The sequence below is a fragment of the Pygoscelis adeliae genome, unplaced genomic scaffold (assembly GCF_000699105.1).
Source record: "Pygoscelis adeliae isolate BGI_AS28 unplaced genomic scaffold, ASM69910v1 Scaffold30, whole genome shotgun sequence".
NCBI classification, from domain to species: Eukaryota; Metazoa; Chordata; class Aves; order Sphenisciformes; family Spheniscidae; genus Pygoscelis; species Pygoscelis adeliae.
Window position 1 is genome coordinate 79193 of NW_008823915.1, and position 23510 is coordinate 102702.

At 44.9% G+C, this 23510-nt stretch overlaps 2 protein-coding genes across 2 annotated transcripts in view; one reads left to right on the forward strand and one right to left on the reverse strand.

The window, feature by feature from the left end:
- The window catches only part of KLHL24 (kelch-like family member 24), an 82061-nt gene that overhangs the window by 39902 nt on the left and 18649 nt on the right, over positions 1-23510 (reverse strand). The gene's annotated exons all lie outside the window — the stretch shown is intronic.
- KLHL6 (kelch-like family member 6) lies at positions 1332-23029 on the forward strand. The gene is made up of 7 exons (XM_009318818.1): positions 1332-1686; positions 6804-6969; positions 12621-13070; positions 15354-15591; positions 18603-18805; positions 19735-19948; positions 22011-23029. Exons 1-7 carry the CDS (start codon positions 1427-1429, stop codon positions 22310-22312), a joined length of 1833 nt encoding a protein of 610 aa, XP_009317093.1. The 5' UTR covers positions 1332-1426; the 3' UTR covers positions 22313-23029.

Consider the following 23510-nt stretch of genomic DNA (forward strand, 5'->3'; position numbering starts at 1 on the left):
ATTACACGGAGGTAGGGGAAAGCAGGAGGGAGATTTTTTGCTTTCCTTCCTCTTGATCATTCTATCCTATACAAGAACACTCTAAATCCGGCTCTCTCTGAACGCCACTTTCACCTCCCTCTTCTCAACCAAGCTTCCCTTAACACTGTGAGTTCAGCTATACAATCTGGACACAAAAGAGGAAACCAAACACACAATAAAAACATGAGGATTGGCCAAATGAGGATTCCTAGAAGTAAGTATCACAAAGGCAAGGTTGGTTAGCACTCAAGCTACCAAGGTTAGAGGTTAGCCCTACATTCCTCTTGGGGCGAGAGAGAGGGGGTGTGATTTTCTAACTCCACAGCATGAGAGTTCCCTAAGTGAGCCAGGGGATTTACCCTGTTACTTTCAATAGGCTGTGTGGCTTATTATCTCAGCCAGCTGGGTCAGCTTCTCATCTAGGCGAGGTCCAAGTAGATCCAATTCAGTCTTAGGTGAAAATGAAACCTTCAGCCCTGTGCTCTGTGTGCTTCTGTCATGCTGGAGGGTCAGCCCCAGCGCTCCCCTGCAGCATCCCCACCGCCAGGTGCTCAGCCTACAGTCCCACCACCATCCACGTTATCTTGGGGACTGCAAGTTAGATGTAGATGTGACTCAAGCTACCTCCAGCAGTGGGGATGATGGGGATGAGCATGCACACACTGCTCCCTAGGCTCTCTCCTTTAGCTTCCACTGTTAGCCAGAGTTGGTGGCATGGCACTGGCTACATGGACCCATGCAGGACATCACTGTGCCTGGCAGTGTGGCCTGAAGACCATCAGCTGCGAGATCTTTGATGCTGCTCCATGTCCTGGAGAGAGTTACATCGACTTAGCCTTAAAGAAAAGCCATCCAATGTTTGTCAGCTAACATGTCATGAGGGATGGAAACAGCCACTTGGAGGCCTTTCTGAATATGTGAGCATATTATTAAAAAACAAAACCAAACCCAAAACTAGTTCAATGATTAATAATCACATACCTGGAAAAAGAAATTTAAAATAATACCCTCTTCCCCTTAGCAGCCCAGTCTGTCAGGAGTGACTCGATAGCCATATGGTGCACCTATCACTACTACCAGCAGATCCGGATAACAGTGAGGGACTGGCTTGAGGGTGGGAAGCAGGCCTTCCCTGTCACTTGTAATCTTCTCACATCCAGAGGCATCTTAAGTCCTTTCTAAACACGTTGATACTGCCTGAAATTCACCGAAAAAAACACAGCCTTTGTTTGTGTTAACAGGATGAGAAAGTGCAAGGCTTCCTGTTATGTGTGTGTGACAGCTATAGATAAGCAGAGACCTCTGGACAGGAAATCCGCCCAACTTCTGCAATGTGACTCGTCTGAACCTTAGGAGCTCTTTTTAGATTGAAGCACCAACAGAATGAGACGGTGCTGGCCAGAAAATGGGGGACACACTGGAAAAGAGCTCTGAGGAGCCCGAGATTTCTTTGGACAATGAGCGTTCGACAAAAATGGGGGACCTGGTGGAAGTCTCGAGTGGTGAAAAGGTCAAGTTTGATGATACAGGTCTCTCTCTGGTGCTCCAGAATGGCCTGGAGAACCTTCGGCTTGAAAATTCCCTTACAGATGTCGTCCTGTGCGTGGACAACAGGGAATTCTCCTGTCACCGAGTGGTCCTTGCTGCAGCAAGCAATTATTTCAGGTAAGGCACGTAAGAAACAAAACCAATAAACTTACTTTGCTTCTTAGGCTTGAACTGTAGATCTCCAAGGAGTGTAAACCGGGTGCTAAACTCTGCAAATTTGCAGTGAGTCTGTAATTCCTGACACCTTTCAGCTCTTTTTTTAAAGTTGGAGACTTAAAGAAGGCAGGTGCCAAGTTGTGGATTTGCCGGAGTTCTGATACCAGCACTCAGCAAGTCAGCTGGAGGCATGCAAAGAAACGGAGAATGGTTGGCAGACAAGTGGATGAGAAAATGGTGTTTTAACCAAGTATCTGTAGCCCCTTGTATTGTCCCTTTGGGATTCAGGCAAAGAGGAATATTCATTCAGATCACATGGTATTTTTATTGAGATAGGAGTGGGTTTGTGGAACTTGATAATTTTTGCCATTACCATTCTGCGATAAAAAGATATATTGCATAAAATTGTTGAGGAGGAAAGAGAAGGAATTTTCCATCTTCCCTAGGGTTACCGAAAATCAATTGCAATAGGAAATATCTCCTTGAATGCAATTTTACCATTTAACCCCGTCCTTCTGGTTCTCTTCAGTTTTTCATTCTTTCAGTACTACAATAGATTGTCTGAGACTACTGGACAACAAGAACAAATTGTAGACACACAGAGGAACTCGGTATAAGCTTTAACACAGATTTTCCATTATCGTTTAGACAATCATATTTGCATGGCTGGGATTTTTTTTTTTCTTTCTTTTTTTTACTGCTAAAGTGGTCAGATGACTGAATAGCTACAGAGGAAACATGAGAAAAAAGAACCTGTGACCACTTGTGCCATGAGCAGCAATCTGATTTTAATGGAGTCTAGTAAGCTTTGCTGGTAGTGCCTGGAAGAACAGTTCTGCTTTTATCATCTCATAATAGAGATTGTATCTGTGAATATATGGAGATAGGTATTATTTCTACAGATAGACTACATGTATCGCTTATGTGAAAATGTGCAACTAAAAGCAGAAATGCCCAAATATTTCTTACCAGCATTGTGTGCAGGAAGGAGAGCAGATGCACAAATTACAATCAGAATTACCATAATGATACTTGATAAAAAAAACAATTTCTCTTCCACTGTGAGGAAAAGTGCTGCAATCAGAAGGGACTTCAACAGTTAAAAACGGGCAAGACAGTTTTCTGCTAACTACTGTCGGCCGGTGTTGCACTGAGCCCTGAGCTACAGCCTGTCCCTTTGAAGGAAGGGGGATACCCTAGGATACCTGGCTGGAGGTCATCTCATCCCAAGGCAATTGCAAACGTGTGGAGGGTCTGCCCCCCTGGGTGCTTGTGTTTGGCCTGGCTTCCCATGGAGTTCAGATTTATTATATCACACTGTCTGCCTCTCTGTCAGTGCCTCTTGTCATGACTCTTTGGGTTAGTTTCAATCACGTTTGGCAGAGGATAGAAATCTCAAAACTGAAGTTCCCACAAGTTTGATGGAAACCAGTAGCTAGGCAGAAGAGACATGCCAGGATTGGGACCCCATGGTGCTCAGCTGGGTAACGAGCACCGCATCCTGGCCAGCCAACACATGCAGTGCCCAGAACCAGCCAAACCACGCGCTGCCCTTGCTCGGCCAGACACAGGCAGCCAGCACAGAGCTGAGTGTCCTGAGAGGGACGGCGAAATGTGTGTGAGAGGAATAACGAGAGAGAATGGAGGGCTCAGGAAGGGGAAGCTGAGGTTACTGTGAAGAGGGAAAGGAGGACACAAGTCTGCAGGGAACTGAGCTTCACTAGTTCTGCTACTCACAAGGTGGCTTGTTTCATCCTGCTATAATTCACTAGAAGCTGCATGGGCCCAAAGAAAGGAGAGATTCTTAAATCACACTATTCCTGTGAGTACTTTCCATGCTATTACAGGGCCTCTAACACCAGTGCACAGGAGCAAAGCAAAGGGACCCTGTGAGTCATGGGCTTCATTCCCCTGCAACAGCATGTTACACAACCCCCTTCCTGAATGTTGGGTGCCATAATGCAAACAATCTGTAGCAGCTGACTTACTTAAACACAGTTAAACAAAGTTAACAACTTCTAGTCCTTCCTTCAGCACTGCTTGAGAGTAGATTAGTACTTCTGACATGTCCTGCATCTATAGACATAAAAGCATTAACTCTCCATTTACCCGGATGAAGGTAACAAAGCAGAGGAGAGAAATACAAGCTGACCAAGGGAGAGCAGTAGTTCTTTACTCCTGCACTGCCCAAGGTAGTGGGAGAATGGGGCTGGGAGAGGTTGAAGCAATGTTTTCAAAGCATCCTCAAACTCCAGCATGGTTGTTTGAAGTCAGGTTCATAATTCCAAGCACAAGCACTCCAGTGTGGGTGGGTGCTTAAAAAGTGCTTCATAAAACGCAATCCCTCATTTATTTAATTGAGATTTCTCCCTGTTTTTTCTAAATTTACCAATTTTTAGGTATCTAAATTTGGCTCTAGGCCCTCACTTCAGATGTGCATTTCTTAGAGAAAATGTTGGTTCAAAGGCTTAGTTTAGAATTACACAGGGGCAGGAACCAGGGAAACAGACAATGAAATTAATAGCCACATCTGAAGGATTTAGAGCCCCAGAGAAAATAATCACACTCCTCTCTGGGTAAGTACAGAAAGGTTCAGAAGCAGCATTTTAATCCTCAGGAGAGAAGCTCAGCCTGATCAGTCCTGAGTGGTGTCAGGGTGTTCCCTCTGGTTGGCACACAGGGTGGGAATGAGGTCCACTCCATCTGAGTAGAAGGAAGGCCACTACAGGAGTCAGCTCTCCTGGATAGTACTGCCCTGTTCAGCCCTGCCACCTTCTAGAGAGGAGTACTGGTGGGAGAGCACGGTGCTTTAGATGTGTGATTTCTGCAGGTTGCAGCTATGTTACGTGAATCTGTACCCTACAAGATCGGGAGTGGATGGCAGCTCTAACGCAATTTCACAGATTAGGAGACAGATAGGTGAAAGCACTTTGACAAGATCCCTGTGCAAAGCCTCCACCAGAATCCTGAGGCTGGTTTCTGAGCAGCCTTGCAATGGTGTAGTGCTGGGTATCTCTAACTGACTTCCATCAAAGACTTCGGCTTTGCGGGACGGAAGTGAGAGCTCTCACCTCCCCGACAGGGATGGTTAAATACAAGACCGGAGTCACCAGTTTAAGAGATAAAAGGAACAAGAGCAGACAACACCTGCATCCTACAACGGCATATTTCTCATTCAGATGAAGCATTCGGCACCTATCAATCCCGTGCAATTGAAATGGGCTGTTTTGTACAAACCTCCCTCTCAACATTGAAACCCCATTCCCATGGCGAAGTGGGTACCGAAGGCTGTTGTTTTCAAATGGCCACCTGCCTGCAGGCCCCAGACATACAACATTTGACACTGCCAAAAGGGAGAAAAGCTAAGGAGAATCCCAGTCTTGCGCTCACTGAAGTTAAGGAGCATTTTGTCTTAATGCCTTTCAAATACTCTGATTTCAGTGGCAGCAGAAACTGGACCATGGAGCAGAGCAGTGAATCAAAAACCTCTAACGAGCTGAGATGAGTGAAGGGAAAATGAGAATTTTGGCTAAGCATCTTTTCTGACAAGTAACTTCTCTGCCCAAGTTCCCTGCTCAAAAGTTAGGTCTCTTTATCCAAAAGGCAGTTTTATACACTGAGATAGCTAATACCAGCTCTCTCTTGCTATAAAATCTCTGCTGAGGCAAGTAACAGGTAGCTCTTAGAGCAACGAGCAGTTGGTATCTTCCATCCATTTGCCATTCACCATGCCTAACTGCTTTGCAATAAAAACTGTTTACATCTTGGTTCCAGTAAGATGTGTCAATCAGACAGCTTTATTCTGGCACCGCTTGTACAAGAAAAGCATGGCCTAAGACTTTGGACCTCTAGCCACTTCCCAGGTTGCACTGACCTGTCAACATTGTACATGACTAATAAAGAAGGGCTTGGTATGCAGGGTAAAGAGCGCTTCTAATTACACTTTAGATCTGCACATGTTTTTCACCAATGCAGTTACAAGTGGATTCACGTACTTCTAGTCTGTTGAGCCAGATTCCAAATGACGTGAAATCTCGCGCTCTGAATGCAGTGAACAAGACAAGACTGATCAAACTTCTAAATAAAAGCAAAAGCAAAAGCATCGGAAGAAATACTTAAAACTATGAATTCAAAACGCAGATGAAGATGCGTGTGTTTGCCTTGCAGCTATCACAAAGCAAAGTGGATTTAAATAGCTCTTAGAGAAATTTCTGATTTATATCCCACAAGAAATATCTGACTAGTGCCAAAGGTGTGTATGGTGGTCGCCTTTCAAATTATCCACCAAAGAAGAAGTGGTATCAACATGCATGAAATCACTGCGCTTTCTGGCTAACAGTAGTTCTAATTCATGATTATTCAAGTACTTCTCTAGCCAAGAGGTACCAACTCTACAGTCCTACCAGAAGCTCCCAAAATTTAGCAGAGGAAAAGTCAGCCTCTTAATTAGAAGAAAATCCATAAGCCATTCTCTCCTGGCCCATCTGTGGTATTAATGGGGTCAAAGATATGTTAGGAAGCTTAGAGGTGAGGCTATCAGACATGTGGATCTAGTCTGGCCCTCAGGGTTCAGTCTAAGTAGCGTTCTGCAGCTCGGAAGCACAGGGGTATTGACCTTGCCAAGGGTTATAAAGTACATGTGCTAAGTGTTAATGAAGTATGGAGAATGCCAGTGGCTTGAAGGTTTGGGCTTGATGAACTGGGCCTGTACTAGAAACAGAAAGAGTAAGAGTCTGTAAGAGGCCAGCAGGTGAGACATCACAACTGCTCTGCAGCATCAGTCCAGACACAGAGCACTACTCAGGGAAGGTCCCAGCTGCCTTTTGCTGCCATGGAGCTCCAGGTCTACTGTAGAGCCTAGCTCTGGAGTATTCATCATGTGTGTATGCCTTATCAAACTCATGAGTAAAGAGGTATGAAAGCAACAAAAGGATTTTCCTTGTTACTTTGCTACAGGACTAATTGCATAAAACATGAAGCAATTGGAGTATTCTGTGTTGAAATGTCTATAACCAAATGTTTTCAGAATGCCTCATCCTGGCTGGGATGCAGTAAAATATGAACGTCTTTCTTTTCAGGGCCATGTTCTGCAATGATTTAAGAGAGAAATATGAAGAGAAGATCATACTTAAAGGAGTTGACGCAGAAACCATGAATATACTCTTGGACTACACCTATACCAGCAAGATGCTCATCACAAAGCAAAACGTACAGAAAGTCTTGGAAGCTGCCAGCCTCTTTCAGGTACAGATAACTCAAACGCACCGATCCAGTCTTGTTGCTCTGGCAACACCATGTCTTACCCTGGTTAACGCACTGCAAACTTCTCTGATTTCATGGGTACTGGAAGCATTTTGCTTCATACTTACTTACATTGTGGTAAAAAAATGGCAGTTGCAGCCATGTATTGGAATGTTGCTGTGCTGGGTGCCGTGCAAACAGGCAAACAGACCCGCTCTGCCTCCAAGAGCTGCTCCCGTATGCTGCCTTCCAGGCAGCAGGGTTGTGTTGCTGGGACAGTGCTCCCCAAGGTTCAGGTCAGCCTGTGAAGGCCAGTCACCCTGCAGCCCAAAAGAGTTAGTGGGCAGTGGCTGGCACGGCCAGCCAGAGCAGGAAGCTAACTTTGTCTCTCCCTCTCCATTGCCTTGAGATGAAGGCTCACCAGCCAAAGTTAGCATCCTCCTTTGTAGGACTCTTGATGTAAAGGGTTTTCGTCATGACCTGGGACTTGTGGGAAGTCAGACTTGAGCAGCGTTACTCAGTCTTTGGTCCATGAGGTATTCACGTGTCCTGTAAATCACCTGTGAGGTCTACCAAATTGCAGTCCCTGGTACCAAGCTGCAAATTGCTAACAAATTGCAACCAGCATAACCTGCCAAGTGCCAATGTGTGTATGTGTGTCCAGTCTTTTCATAAAGGAAGGCAAGAAACACCTGACTCCATAATCATCATGGTTCATTATGAACTTCAGATTCTTGAATCTTACACGCTCTGAAATGAACCTGTGGCTTTTGGGGTAATGGGAACTGGTACTTGCTGTGGGAAGAGAAGGGAAAGTTATCACAAAGTGCTCACCAAGGTAACTCAGAAAAGGTGGTGTAGCTTTAATGTTGCCTGGGGCTGGAGTGCAGTAACTTACTGACATTTTCAGCAGACCAATACTGCAAACTGTTAGCACTCAAAGGTTACTATTGGTTCATTTTCAGGACACTTTTGTGTGTTCTTTCTGTTTTCTTCTGAACCTTTTTTCCTTAGGATCATTCCTCAGTTTTTTTTTTTTTTCTGAAACCATCAAACTTACCATAAACTTACCTTTTTTTCCTTTCTCTTCCCTATTTTTCATTAAAATTAAGATTAAATTTGATTCCCAAGGCTGGTGCTTTAAGAAAACTATCGAACGCTGTTAGAGTAATGATAAAATCGTGAGGGTGCCATGAGCGAGAATAGTAAACTAGAAAAACCTAGAAAACCAGGAATGTTCAACTAAAAGCAGTGATCCCAAGTCTTACTGCAATGGTCTTGGATACTATCAAGATTTACAAGGCCTTAAAGCCTCACATTATACACGGGTGAGGGTTTTGGCTGAAAATGTGTTTTGTGTAAAAAAGATTTAGTAACTACTAGCATTCTGCCAGATTGTCTCTGCTATTTATACTGAAGAACAAACAGAAACAATTGAAAGAGTCAAATGTTTCATTTCAATATATCAACAGCTGAAAAGATTAATTCTGCAATTTATTGTAACATTTTTGTTTGGGAAATGCTTTCCTTTCCAATTAATGACGTGAGAAAACCAAATTCCAAATAGAACTTTTTTACCTGACTAGCAACAATTTCTGGCAGTGCCTCTTTTCAATCTCTCAGACTTGACAAAGAACCAAAAAAGAAATCACTTGCACAGTTCTAGATATTCCAATATAGATAATCTGCTTTTCTCTAGAAATTATTTTTGAAAAAGTTTTACATAATTATGCCTTCCCTTAGTCCCTTCCAATAAGTTTTGACCAAATGCAGCCAAAACTGACAGCAGGAGCAGGTGGAAGGCTATTCAGAGAGAGCAGAAGTCCCCTCTGCAGTGTGCTTTGTGCACAGAGATTTCCTCCTGGGCGAAGCAGGTGAAGGGTTTGGAACAGGGAGCTGCTGAACAGCTAAGCCTCACCCTGAAATGACCCAGACAAATTTTTTCCACCTAGAGCACAGTTGCAACATGAGTTCAATAGTCACCTCCTCTGTCTGGGCTGGCGGCTGCCCAGCCACCATGCTCGCGAGGCTTCTGCCCACCCTGGATCCAGCCCAGCACCCTCTGCCACCCGCACTGCCTGCGGAGCAGCTCATCTTTTCACGTCTTGGTAGGGCCAAGATCTCTCAGCTGCTTCTCAGGGCTGTGGCAGAGAGCTCTGCTTCCCCCGCGGTAATTCAACAACAGCCTTCAGACCTGTCTACACCCCTCCTGCCCCCCCCCAGGAACCTCTGTATTACCCCACTCCCTCAGCATGGCTTGGGTGAGGGGCCACGTCAGCTGCTTTGGTGGAAGCAAAGAGATGGTGGGAGGGAAGGAAGCTTCTGAGCAGATGTAAAAGAAACAGTATTGTCGTGAAGGCTGTGAGGACCACTGCCATGGAAATGCCAGCTGCAGTGGGAACAGCGGGGGATGCCCCCGAGCTGCCTCGCTCTGACTGCTCTAAGCAGAGCAAGGCTGCTCTGCCCCCAGGGCATGGCTGAAGCACCACCAGCCTGATGGCCTTACTGACTCCCAAAGCACCTCTCATCTGTATGTTAATTCACTTTTCATGAACAAGACACTATAAGGAAAATACCTTGTCAATTATCTGAAAACCATCCTGTAGCCACTTAGCAGTGAACAGCCAGGGTGGCTGTGGCAGGGCAGGTTTAAGGCATGATTTGCTAACAAAGGGCTTCTGGGCAGCTCCAGGTTGGAGATCGGTTCGCAGGCTCAGAAAGCTGTCAGCTCCCCAGAAGGCCACCCTGCAAGGGCCGGCCAAGAAGGCATGATTTGCTAACAAAGGGCTTCTGGGCAGCTCCAGGTTGGAGATCGGTTCGCAGGCTCAGAAAGCTGTCAGCTCCCCAGAAGGCCACCCTGCAAGGGCCGCTGTGCCCCTTCACTGCCCAGCTGGATCCCTGCCGTGGGGCTCCCTTGGGACGCAGGTGTTACTGCTGAGCTGGGACGTGCTGCCCCTGCAGCTGCAGGCAGAGCGGGTGGCTGAGGGCAGCGCAGCTGCAGGGTGCAGTATCTGACCCCAAGGTGTGCTGCATACAGAGAGGGATTATGAATAAGAGCCCTTTCAACCACTGTTCCCTTCCCTTTCTGGGGGTTATAGCAGGAGGCAGGACTGCTGACACTGCTTACACTAGACAGTTGAATCAAAGCTGGGACAAGCAAGGACTTGAGTGGGGAGAATAAATTTTATTATTCAAAGAGAAGGCCAAGTGGAGGCCAGGTAAGCATATGGGATGTCTCTAGCAAGTAAGAACCTGGATTCAAAGGTGTATTAGGAGAAGGACCCAGTTATTAAAGAAACTGTTCCCAGGGAACAGGGCTTTTAAAATGCCTAGGGTGGCATTAGGAGGGGTACTCGCAGAAGGGAAAGAAGAAAATTTTAGAGCTCTGCAAGAATAATCAGAGCAGATGAAGCAGAGGCTCAGGGGTGTCTTTCTCTTGGGTGCTCTCCTGAGTCACCTGCTCTCATGGGACTGACTGAAGCATGCCCAGCAAGTTTGGGGGATTTTTGGGGGGAGTTTTGTCTCTAAATGAAGGGAGTGGTTGGGAGACAGTGTAGCATGGAGATGAGGAGGAGCAGCCAGGGAAAGTCCTGCCTTGATATGCTCCCAAGTGGTCTGACCTCTCTGGTTAAGCCTTCGGTGGTGACCATTTCTCACACCCACACCTCGCAGTTCCGCATTCGTCTGGCCACAAACACAGCTACCCAGCGCGATCAGTGGTGCCTGCATGCCCGTTAGACCAATGTGCACCGCCTGGGAGAAAACCCTCTGGTGTCATCTTGTGAGTATCGCTCTTAACAAGCCACGTATAAATCATTAGAGCACTCTACAATGGTTGGGCCATAGGCTGGTGAGAACGTCATTTTGGTGTCTATTCCCAGACTTGTGGATGACTTGATGAGTGACCTTGGCAAATCCCAGATTTGTTTTTTTGCATCTCATTACTGCCAACTTTTAAAAGGCTAATGCTTAACCTGCCTCAGGTCTGAGGACTACCTGATGTTGGCAGAGTCCTTTCAGATGCTCAGGGAAACGCACTGCTGAGTTCAAAGTGTTAACCTTGTGCTAGCCCAGAGAACAGGCAATGCGAGCGTGGCAGGCACCGAGGGGCCGCTGAGCTCTGCCGTGGTGCCACATCGTGCCGCTGACGTATTTATATCACAACGGCAGCAACATATTCTGAGACCTCGCGTACCCTTGTTCATCAGTCAGTTGCATTTCTCTAAACTCTTGACCACATCTAAATGTAAAACAGGAACCAGGTAGTCTGTACGCAGCGTCTGCGATCGCTCAGCCCTGGTAAACAGTCTAAATGTGTCAACACGACACTGCCAGATCTGGAAGATTCTACCCTAATTACTGAAACAAATCTACATACTACAGTATTTAAAAATGTTTCGCTTCCTCTTTGCCCCTAAATTACTGTTGTGCAACTTTCCCCAGTGGGACAGAATGAGTTAAAATCATTTGCTTGCTGACGCTGGATGGAAAAAGGACCCAAAAAGCATGGACGGAAATGCACAGCATCAGTTCTGACCCATCTTTCTGTATGTTGCTGTTTGCACTGCTCAGTGGCAAAACCAACATGAAATACTGATGCCCTATCCATATCTGAAATCACAGAGGTGATGGAAAGCCCAGGATGAAGCACTGTAACTTATAAGTTCTACCCCGAACTGGTTCCAAATTCCTGAATAATCACCAGCAACCCAGCTCACATTGTAGTTCATGGCGAATGCCCTGCAGACATCTGTGGTCCAGGATCTGCACATTTGGGACCCTCAGGTGGGGCTACTGTGCAAAGGAAATTAATGGCAGTAGTTGCGATGCCCTATTGAACATAAACATGGGAAATTCTTCGATTAAGCAGACTCTGTATGTAAAATGCACATCTATGTTTTTTTGAACCAATGGTGATGACAAGGAAAACAAAGGTCACTAAAACCTCCGAAGGCCTCCCCCACAAGAGACACTTGCCAGACAACCCTGGCTGTCAGGCAACTCAAAGATTTGCTGATGGTCAATTTCTTCCTGCCACGTCCCCCAGTATAGGACAGCATGCCCATACACTCTGGGGGGGCCACGCTTTGGCCCAAACCTCCCGGACCCCAGCACTCTTTTTCAACCACCCTTGCAAGGTCTCAGACACATTCAGAGTTTGGATGGTGGGAGCATAAATGCAGACAGTGGAGCCACCTGCACTCCAAAACCAGACTCCCTTCAAGTTGATCTGAGCTGACATGCAAGATGAAGGAGGGTAAGCACATCTGAAGCCTGAGGACCTTATCTGTGTTTTGTAACTCCATGTTGCTAGTGCTTTGAGATTTCATGGAGGGAAGGGGAATGGTAGAAAACCCTTTACTTTTGTGAAACAAATAAAATTGTAACTGTCACAGGTCTTCTGTGTCCTGCAAGAGGGACAAGGAGCAATACAGATGCAGAGGGAGAAAAAACAGTGGGAGGAAGAAATTTTCATTTCAGACTGCAGATTCTGGGAGATACCTGTCCTCGTATGACTGATTTCTTGTCTCCCCCAGCTCTTTGCTGTACTGCGCATGGCTGGTTGGGACCCAGCCCCAAAGCTCCATAGCTCTCCTGTGATACAGTCATGCAAGTAACTGCTCTGTGCTTATACATGCTTTTTCTGTCCATAGTTCCTTCGCATGGTAGATGCTTGTGCCAGTTTTCTCACCGAAGCCCTCCAGCCAGAGAACTGTGTTGGCATCCTGCGGCTGGCTGATGCCCACTCCCTGCATAGCCTGAAACAACAAGTGCAGAACTACATTATCCAGAACTTCACCCAGGTCCTGAACTACGAGGAGTTCCTGGAGCTGCCGGCCGACATCCTCTGCAGCACGCTGAAGAGTGATGACCTCTACGTCACAGAAGAGGCACAGGTGTTCGAAACTGTAATGAACTGGGTTCGCTACAAGGAGTCGGAAAGGTTTCCTCTCCTGCCGTACGTGCTGGAGAACGTCCGGCTGCCCCTCTTGGACCCCTGGTATTTTGTAGAGACTGTTGAAGCTGATCAACTCATTAGACAATGTCCAGATGTCTTTCCTTTGCTCCAGGAAGCAAGAATGTACCATCTGTCAGGCAATGAGGTGAGTAAAAAAGGAAGGTATTTGCTGCTCTTTCTAAATGTCTCATGCTTCTGCTCAAAAATCCCATCGGAAGGAGCAGTACCATGAGGCAGAAGAAGGTACTCACACTGAAGTTTTACTAACTGATGCTACTGAAAAGTCAAGGTGGGCCTCACCAGTTATCCTGCTGATTTAGGGAGTTTAGAAGGTTTTGGTAGGTTGTTTTAAAACAAAGCGTACAGCTTCCTGTTTATGAACATCTGAGCTCGACCCTTCGTACACACACTTGTACAGTTAAACAAAGACTCCAGGTGACTTCCCTAGTAAAAAGGCAAATGGTGTTACTCCTGACACCTCACCCTCTTAGCTATTATTTCAAGCCTAAGAAAGGAAGAATAATTTTCCCACTAAACTGTGCCACAATCTGTAATGACTCTTTCAAATCTGAATATGTAACATCTCCATCTGTTACATATGGGGGGAAATGTTTCAGAAAGAGAGAACCTCCCGTGAAGAAGATGGTCTCTTCCCAGAGGAGAGGTCTGCCTATCTTCCTCATTTGCAGAGGTCCCTGCACCCAAAGAGACAGGTTCATCCTGACATCCAGTGGAGTTCTGTCCTGCCTGCTCAAGGTAGGCTGTGGTGGATCTCCAGTTCTTCAATTGCCCGTCCTCTTTGGAAAGTTAGGTATCATCAGTCACATCTCCTGGCCCAAAATATGGGGTAGAGGGGAGAGCAACCAGAGGTCAGATTTCACAACAGGAGCAAAGGTATGTGAGCGTGTGAGGAAACGTGTGTGCCTCCTCAGTCAGAGGGTCAGAGAAAGGCAGGAGGCCTCAGGAGCATGTTGTGGATCCATCGTTAACAGTGGATGTGTCGCTGGCAGGCGGGGAGAGACCAAGGGCTCTTTGTGCCGGTGACTGTGTAAGACAGTACATGACGACCAGGGGCAGTGCCAGGCAGTCTGGTGGGAACTCCTCGAGGAAGCCTTGCCCCACTCAGCAGCGCTGTCAGGTCCACGCAGGACAGATAAAGGGAGTGTTGCTCAGGGTTGAACACTCATCTTCAAAGGGGCAGCCGTCAGAGGCAGCCCTGCCAGCTATCCTCCCCAGGGCTGACGCCTGGCAATGGTGACAGACGGGTTAAAAACAGAATTCTGAAAGCTGGCAAGTTCTGGGACAGATGTTTTAAAAAAATTTGCCTAATAATTTGCTAAACATAGGGAAAATACAAGATTTATGTCTGTGTAAATAATATTTTTTAATATAGATAAATTATGCCGATTTATAGAAACATGTTAAAAGTAGAAAGAGAAGTAAAACTGTAAGCAAGCTGCCTACTGTCACAGCATGTAACCTGTGGGTCCACGGAGTGCTTCTCTGGGGCATGCAGAAAGTAACAACTGCAATTACCGCAGAGGAGTGCAGACCTCTCCCAGAAGAGTTTCAGGGTCTGCAAATTGGCAAATGCCCTGTGATACAGCATAAGCAGAGGAACAACTTTATGTGCTCCCCATGTCTTTTACACTGCATTTCTTCCAGTATGAAAAACTGGGGGGGTGGGGGAGGATAAAGAAGGTTATTCCTTCTATCCTTAGCATAGAGCCAGCATACCTCGGGACACTAATGCACTCATTTCTACTTGCTTGCAAGTATTTCCTCCAAGCAGAACACAAGTTTCCAAGCACCCCCTGCATTCTTTGCTCTCGGTGAACATCTACCCGGGAAGTGACTTTTTCCAGTGTCCCTGAAACAAAGACCTGGTCAATAAACTGAGCCAACAGGCAGTAAATTAGAGCTAACCATATTTCAGAGCCTGGTGCTGGCTTTAAGTAAATCTTCGAATTTTGGCTTAAAATTAAGGCTTATAAACAAAGAAACAAATAAAAAACCCCACAGTTGAGAATTGTTATTGCTTTGACACTTTAACATATCTCTTCAGGACAAATAATGAGAGCACTTATTTTCTGCTAGCCTAACTGCAGTCTTGCTCTCTCCAAGCTCCCCAGGGCATACACAAACCTTGGGGCCCTCCTAACCTGCCCTCAGTCTGTCAGCCCAAATAAAACCTGTCCTTCTCAGCTGACTCACATGCACCCACCCTTGTCACTAGTGCTCACCTTCATAGCTCTTGGTGCCACGCTGGGAATCAGGCTTTCAACTTAGAGAGCATTTGATAATTGGTTCAGCTGATGTAAGCCAGTTGTGATTTGCAAAACAGGTAATCAGGAAAAAGGTCACCAGACCTTTCTGTAATTGTAGGTGTAAGTGTCCTGTGTACTCACTCTGTCTTGCTTGCATTTAGATTATTACAGAAAGAACCAAGCCCAGGATGCACGAGTTCCAGTCTGAGGTGTTTATGATCATAGGGGGCTGTACAAAAGATGAGAAGTTTGTAGCAGAAGTGACTTGCCTGGATCCTTTGAGGCGAAGCCGCCTGGAAGTAGCAAAATTACCAATCACAGAGCAGGAGACGGAGAATGAGAATAAAAAATGGGTGGAGTTTGCATGCATTACGCTAAAAAATGAAGTCTACATATCGGGTAAGGAGCAAGACATTGGGAGTGGAAGAGGGGAGCAGAGGGTTCTCATAATTATTTCCAGCTTTTATCCGGGAGCATGCTTGAGGCAGCTTTAGGAGAATTAAGCACTACAGGTATTCCTAATGCTTTGGCTTTGAACAGGCTCCAGAGAAGCGCTGGATGTGTGAGGACACAGCCTAGCCCTGGTTTTAGCACAGGATTCCTTTTCAAACACTATTAATCTATATGCATGGCTACTTGTGTGCGGCACCCTAAACACTCAGTGACCGTGGTCACGGAAGGGCCCCTGAGAACAGTTTACCAAACATAAAATGAAGAATAATTGCTCCAGCATCTTCTTGTAACAAGTCCATTTGCAGCTCCACATGCATAAGCAAAATCCTGCCAGAATCTGACTCATTCTGCAAGGATCAGTAAAGAACCTGCAGGGAACAGTCACCGCTGTTTGGCTGCTACCTGAAAACTGCACTTTTAGGAGCATTTCAACAGCGGATCAGGCAGGACTGTAGAAGCACCCACTTGCTAACGGCAATATTAACTACCAAAGCCAGATGAAATCCAATGGTCCAGACACACAGCATGGGTCTGAACATAACATTTGCAGGCCCTCATCCTGAGAGCTTCAGGAGGCACATTTAATTCCCACACAAATACAGTTGAGCTTCATGTAGGGGTTTGATCCTGGAGCTACAGAGTTTTTACTTTGATAATCAAAAAGGTTAAACTCAAGCTTGCTAGTCAGTTTGACAGCTGGTTTTGATGGCCTGTCAAAAACAAGTTTGATGATCTCATTCTGCTTTCCAAAGAAAAATGTGACAGCAAGCTGATAATCACCGTCACGTTACAGACCACAATACAGAGCAGTGCCTCCATGGGTAGGACACTTTGTTCTGCAAAATCATCCACCAAATTCTATGTTCACTTAAAACAGGACAGTAGAAAGGAGGAGGGAGGGCTAAGGTGTGAGTGCTTTGCTTAAGTATGAATAGTGGTCCATTGCCTTTATTCAAATATCTTCCATTGCATTCTCCCTTTTGGGAATCCACATATTTTTATCACCTCATTACAATTTAAAGTTTATTAAATCTTTATCCTGGGATAAGAATTAGATTATTCCTTCCCTAGTTAGAAATAAAGGAGGTTTTTCCTTTCAACCCACCATAGGGTGTTTCTTTTTACCCTGGTGGCAGACCCTCTGTTAAAAGTTAGCTGTAGAAGGGAACCTAAGTCAAACATCCCGACTAGGGAACATCCCTCACACCTTCACACCCTTGAGTTGAGAGGTCTCTTTTCCATTTGCCTTTAATCTCTTACTCTTTCCTCTTTTTCAAGGTCACAGGCTTTTCGTTTCTTCTTATTCTTGACATCTTTTCCAGTGTCTCTTCTCCGCTTTTCTTTTATGCTCTATCCAGGCTACTTCCAGGCCAGGCTAACACCTCCCCTGCTATGGTGAGTCTAAGCTGGCTTTCCTCTTGTTGCTATTCTCACAAGTCCTCTTTCTTTCTTCTCCGCTTAATTTCATATTTTTGACTCCCTCCTTCCATTCCCTCTTAGCCTTTCTCCTATCTGCTTTTCACCCTTCCCACCCAACTAAAGGGCAGAGTGGACCAAAGTCAGTAGTTTCTTTCCAGCTAAACCAAATTATTAGTGGCTCAATCCCGATTAAACATCTGCCTCCTCCTGTGTGTCCTTCTACTCTTGTTTTCTTTCTTCTAGCTGCTGTGACTTGGTTCTTTCCTAACTTGACCTCCCCTCCCACGTGCTCATTTCCCTCGGTATCTGGATACAGTTTGGAGTCTTCCCTGCTCTTTTAGTATCTGAACAACAGGAAAGTTCTTTGCACAAGATTATGACTACTTTTAGATCGCCATTTCCCTGAACAGTTTAAATGCTTTGACTGGACGGACCGAAACACTACATTTGTAGTATAACTAAAAATGACATGAATTATCACTCACCATTCTCTTACTTTTACTAATTTAGTTACAATTTTTCCTCAATTTAGAAAGAACTGCGGTCTAGAGAAAGAACAGACACAAAATAAACCTCCAGTTGTCTCAAAAATCTCTCCCTGCCCCCTGATGTGCAGCAAATTCACCCGCCCAGTCCAGCTCAGGCTCCTACCAGAGGTTCAGCCTGTGCAGGAAAGAACAAGCTCATGTAAAAGGGAAATTTCAAGGGACGGTAAGGGAAACACCTGCAGTCTCTCAGCCCTATTGTGACCATGAATGCCACATTCAGGCCCTTCAGCCACTTCAGCTATTTGAGTGCAAATAAAATTCAGCGCATACATGTGAAAAATACTGAGACAAAAGCATTACAAACGACTCTTTCTAGCATGCTAATTATCTCCTATTCAATCTGCTATTTGGCCCAGAGATGAGCTCCATCACTTTGCAGTGATCTGCCTGCAGTACAGAATACCAATGAAGGCAGACACTTTCTCAGTGGAATATGAATTCTGTTTTCAGTATATACACCAGTGAAGCAAATGTTTAATCAGGTTGCAGATGATGGAATAAGCTACTCAGTCTGTAAATGTCGTTTCAGGCTTAACTAGTTCCATTTGTATTGCAGTTACACCAAAAATTATATGCAAACAAAAGTGCTTGTTTAAAACACTACTCTCCGCTTTAGCATGAGTAAAGACTCACTTGCAAGTCAGCTCTAGAATGAGTTTTCAGGGTCCAGTTTTGATCTTCAATCTATAAATATGGAACAAATCCAAGTCAGTAGAGAAAGAGATTTGAAGGAGAGGTACAAAAAAAAGAGATCCCAGCCATATGGTCCCAATTGTTCGGAGTTTCCTTCACTATTAAGTAAGTTAAATGTAGAAATTTTCTTCTTGTGTAACAGGGCCAGGACATTGGTGTAGGTAATTAAGAAACTAATAATAAGGACCAATGATTTATTTTCTATTGTGAGAGAACATTTTAAAATTTAAACATATTGGAGATTTTGAGTAAATACAAGCTATGCTATCATATTTATATGTGTCATGTACACTGCAGGTGGCAAAGAAACAAAGCATGATGTCTGGAAATACAACGCCTCCATCAACAAATGGATACAAATTGAGTATCTAAATATTGGGCGATGGAGGCATAAAATGGCTGTGTTGGGTGGGAAAGTATATGTCATTGGAGGGTTCGATGGCATGCAGAGAATCAACAGCATGGAAGCATATGATCCCTTTCATAATTGCTGGTCAGAGGTAAGATACTGCATCACATAACATTTTACTCATTTGGAACATTTTAATCAGAAAATGTTAGGGCTTTGAATTATAAAAATGAGTAAGACAGGATCTACTACAATTCTCTTAAGTATTTCTGGTCTGTAAAAACCCTAAATATTTTTTCTATAGAAATATGTATCCTTCAGAAAGTAAAAATCACAGGATTGCCTGCCAATCATTGCCTGTGAGACATCTAATGCCTAACTTTCCTTTTCTTAGTTGGCTTTTAAAGCTAGTAGTCCATAAATCAGTGAGTAAAAGCACAGTATACATGAACCAGAGCACAGGCTGAAAACTACTGCCCTGATACATAGTATATATATGATGTGTGTATCAACCTGTGCATTATGTATGGTATGGGTTACACATTTAAGTTGAAAGTACAGGTTTCAACGTAAACAGAATGGAAAAAAAACAGTTCTACTAACTGTACTTCAAGCAATGAGGAGAGTATTAGGCAGCCAATTAATCCATGAAATTAATGAGATTAGGTATCATAGTGACAGATACAAACCCTAGTTTTTAGATCATACAAAGCAATGCAGAGGACTCTAACAATCACAGCTGCAAGGAGAAAGATCAGTACGAACAAGTTTCTTGTGTTTTTTTCAATGTATTTAAGTATGTAAAGGAGATTTCAGGCATTTCTGACATTTGCTAGCTTTTGAATTGTTGACAACATAATTTTAATAACAGCATTTGAACAGAGCATATTTTTATTAAGGAGTTTACAGTCTTAAGAAAAAGCTGAAACATACTTCTCCCTTATCCCTAGAAATATCATCTTCTGAACCCTACTGATCATCTTAAAAGGGATGACTTAACTCACAGTCTCCCACCCCGTAGGCATCAGTCTGACTACTCGAGATCAAAATGGTTACTAATGATTTTTTACGGTCACACAGGCTGCTCCCCTCATGGTCAATGTAAGCTCCTTTGCAGCAGCGAGCTACAAGAAGAAACTCTATGTGATTGGGGGAGGACCCAACGGAAAGCTGGCGACGGACAAGACTCAGTGCTATGACCCTGCGACCAACACGTGGAGCCTGAAAGCTGCCATGCCAGTAGAAGCCAAATGCATTAATGCTGCAAGTTTCCGTGATCACATTTATGTTGTGGGTAGGTGAAGCATTAATGTTGCTTCTTGTATAGACACAGCAGGGCTTGTTTCTGTGTGTTAGTTTTACCCACAAACTCTATGGAGTGTAATCAAATGGTCAGATGGCTCTTCCTGTTGAGCTTAGTGAGAGATGGGAATCCAGCACATTCACAAACAGTAGTGAAGAGTCACCAGGTCAAACTCCCTGTTAGCGTGGTAGGTATCTTGGAAAGCTGGAGCTAGCCCAGAGACAACTTAAAGCCTCCAAAGGTGGGTTCAAGGTGGCAAGGGCATGACCTCATGGCTACATCATGCCCCCTCTCCTCTCTAGGGGCATTACACAGCCCATTGCATACAGGATTTATGTAGGGATATGAGTACTAGGAGCAGGTCATGGGAGCAGAGCCACTGACACCCAAAGACCCAGACCTCTTCACTAGATCGCACTTGGGGTTAATTCAGTCGATTGCCAGAACTGGAAGCAAAGATGGAAGAACAGGTGTTTAACGGTGATGAGCTGAACTGTGGAGGGAGCCTGCACACATCTCCAGATGGTGCTGGAAAAACCAAAAGAAGGAAAGAGGAACATTTGTTTCCAAAACAGGAGCTCTGAAGAGTTCCCCCCGCCCCAGCCTTGGCGCAGAAAGTTTCTCACTTGCGGTATAATCAATATGGTGCTGAGGGCTGGCACAGAGCCAGGGTATCACCAAAGAGTAAATGGAGTTCTGAAGGGAGATTTATAATGTGCATGTGTGCACATATATATATATATATATACGCGTGCACCTTGTGTGTATGTAAATACCTTGTGCTCCTCCTCAGCACAGGGATTGACATCACCCTCTCCACACAAGATGAGAGAAAGAAAGAGAAGGCATGACTTATGGGCTAGCTGATACAACTCCCGATAAAATTTGACACGATACTCCAGTTACATTCATTCAGCATCTTTCACCAGTAAACCTATTGTTTCCTGATCTGAGAAACAAATCTAGTTCAATCTGGATAGAAATCAGCCCCAGCTGAAGTTTAAAAGGTAAAAGAACATTTGGTTACTGCACCCAAAGCAGTCAAATTTCCCAGACTGATGAATTACCAACTGCCAGATGAATCACTAACTAACGTGTATGTTTTCAGTCTGCTCCAATTGGGAAATAAAAATTGTTTAAGGCACCTCACAGTGACTTGATCATCCCTGAAGTACTGGATTAGTATTGTCAAAACCAATATTTATTATAACTACAGTAGATAACTACTTTGCCAACAGATAGGATCCCAGGCATTGTTGCAACTCATCCATAAGACTGTGGCTTCAAGGTTTTCCCAGCCCCGTTCTATACAGTTGAAGACAGACCCAGTCCCTGCAAATTTCAGACTAAGAACCATTCAGCTGTTGGTACTCTCAGGAGGGAATATCTTTCCATAGCTTTTCTTGGGTACTGAGGTATTGACCATTTTTCAAAAGAAAAGGGCCCTGCAAAATTGGAAAAAGTGCACAGAAAGGTTCAAGAATCACTGCAGATTTGGGAAACGTGGAGAAACTGAAGGTCACTCTCTGTTTAGCTTACCCATACGAAGATTATGAGTTCAGTCTGACAAACCCCTAAATGAGGAATGAGCTTTTGAAAATAGCCAGCTCCAGGTAGAAGGAGGTTTAATGGGTAGATGGACCCTGAAGTTAGAGGAGTCAGTGAAGAAATCACGTACCCATTTCTAATAGTGACAGCATACCACACCTAGTCCTTCATGATCTAAGCTCTTCTAAACAAGATTGTATTTTTCTAAAGTTGTGTCCTTAGCTGAAGCAGCAGGTGTGAGAAAGGTCTGGGTGCACTGTGCTCACACTGCATGACCACAGCAGTTTGTTCTGGTCTTAAATTCCACAGCCTTAAGAACAATAAGTGGCCTTCTATGGATCTGGCTTTCAAACAAATAAAGTATCCTCTGACCTTGTTTTTTCTTAGCTTTGGGGCATAAATCATTCTTAGGAATGTCAGGAATGGAGCCTTGTTGAAGTGGGTGGTTTAGTTAAAATCTTTTACAGGAATGGTCAGTGCAAACTGATATCCATTTCCTCTCCAGGTGGGGCAATGAAAGCACTCTACTCCTACAGCCCCGAGGAAGACACATGGTGCCTGGTGACTCAGTTCACCCATGAGAGAGCCAGCTGTGGGATTTCTCCTTGCAACAACAAGCTGTTTATCACTGGTGGCCGAGATGAAAAGAACGAAGTCATTGCGACAGTGCTGTGCTGGGACCCTGAAACTCAGAAGCTGACAGAAGAGTGTGTCCTGCCTCGGGGGGTGTCTCATCATGGGAGCGTTACCCTCAGGAAGTCTTACACGCACATCCGTAGGATTGTGCCTGGGGCAGTTTCTGTCTGACCGTATGAGAACTACAAAGAAACGCAATACCTCCGTGCCCCTGTGGCATTGACTGCAACGATGATGTTTTTTAGCTGCAGGTAGCAATGGATGGAAATACCGCCACTAGGGTCCTCTGGGGAGTATCTGTATATATGCTCAGCCCTTGCATTTCCTCTGTATAGTGTATCCTTAAATTATCTTAATTCCTTCCCTCCACAGAAAAACAAAGGGACCAGCTGTAGTTTACTCCTGCCAACACAATACCTCCAATCAGGCAAAGAAATGGGATGTGTAGGTGGGAAATTTGCTTCCCAGCTGTATCTGCCCTGAAATGTGCTTGAACTGGCTCAGCCTGGTCCCAAAGTCTGTTCAATTATTTATTGTGTTAAGGTGGATTTGCAGCACCTACTAGTGAAAAAGAGAAGGTGCTTCTTGGAATGAAAGATTTGTAACTTTGGTGAAACAGAATGTCGTTTCCTCCAAAGCTGTGCTTTTTTCCAGTGGTTGGCACATTAGATTAAGTTAAAACTGTTTTGTTTGTTTGTTTGTTTGCTTGAAGACACTTTGTTAGTTTTTCAGTTCTGCATGACCAAAAAAATTCATCTATTTGCAAACCTGGCTGTCATTCCCAAGAAAGAGACTGCACAGGCTGCAAATATAAATGAACGCTAATCTGGTTCCTCTGAACATTCGTTGTAGCTGTTTTCTAATAAAGCAGACCAAAACCTAGTTTCCCTGTCGTTCTGTTCTGGGGTGGTTTGCTGTTCTGGCCGAAGGGCTTTTTCCTCTCGCTGTTGCTGTGCACAAGCGGAGTGCCGGTGTCCCCGGGCGCTCGCACCCCTGCCTCCATCCCCACTGGGTGGCAGTGTTCTCCCAGGCTTTTTCTCACGGGTTTTGAGTTCCTGGAATGCAAACGGACAGAACAGTCTGCCGGAGAGAAAAACAGTTCCAGGTACTGTTCCCAGCCTGATTCCTGGGACCATCACATGCTGTACAGAAGGGGGAAATGTTCAACAGGCCAGGAGGGCCCGAGTCTCAAGTCCCAGCATCTGGGTCAGTTGTGGAGAAAGAAAAATAAACATTGAAGAGGTCACGCCCGGGACGCTCTGGGACACTCTTGGCCAAAGGCTGGGAACATATTCCCGTCCCTCCTCCCCTCCCTAGTTGCTGGAAAGAGCCAACTCACCATTAAATCAAGACAGAAGACACTGTGCAA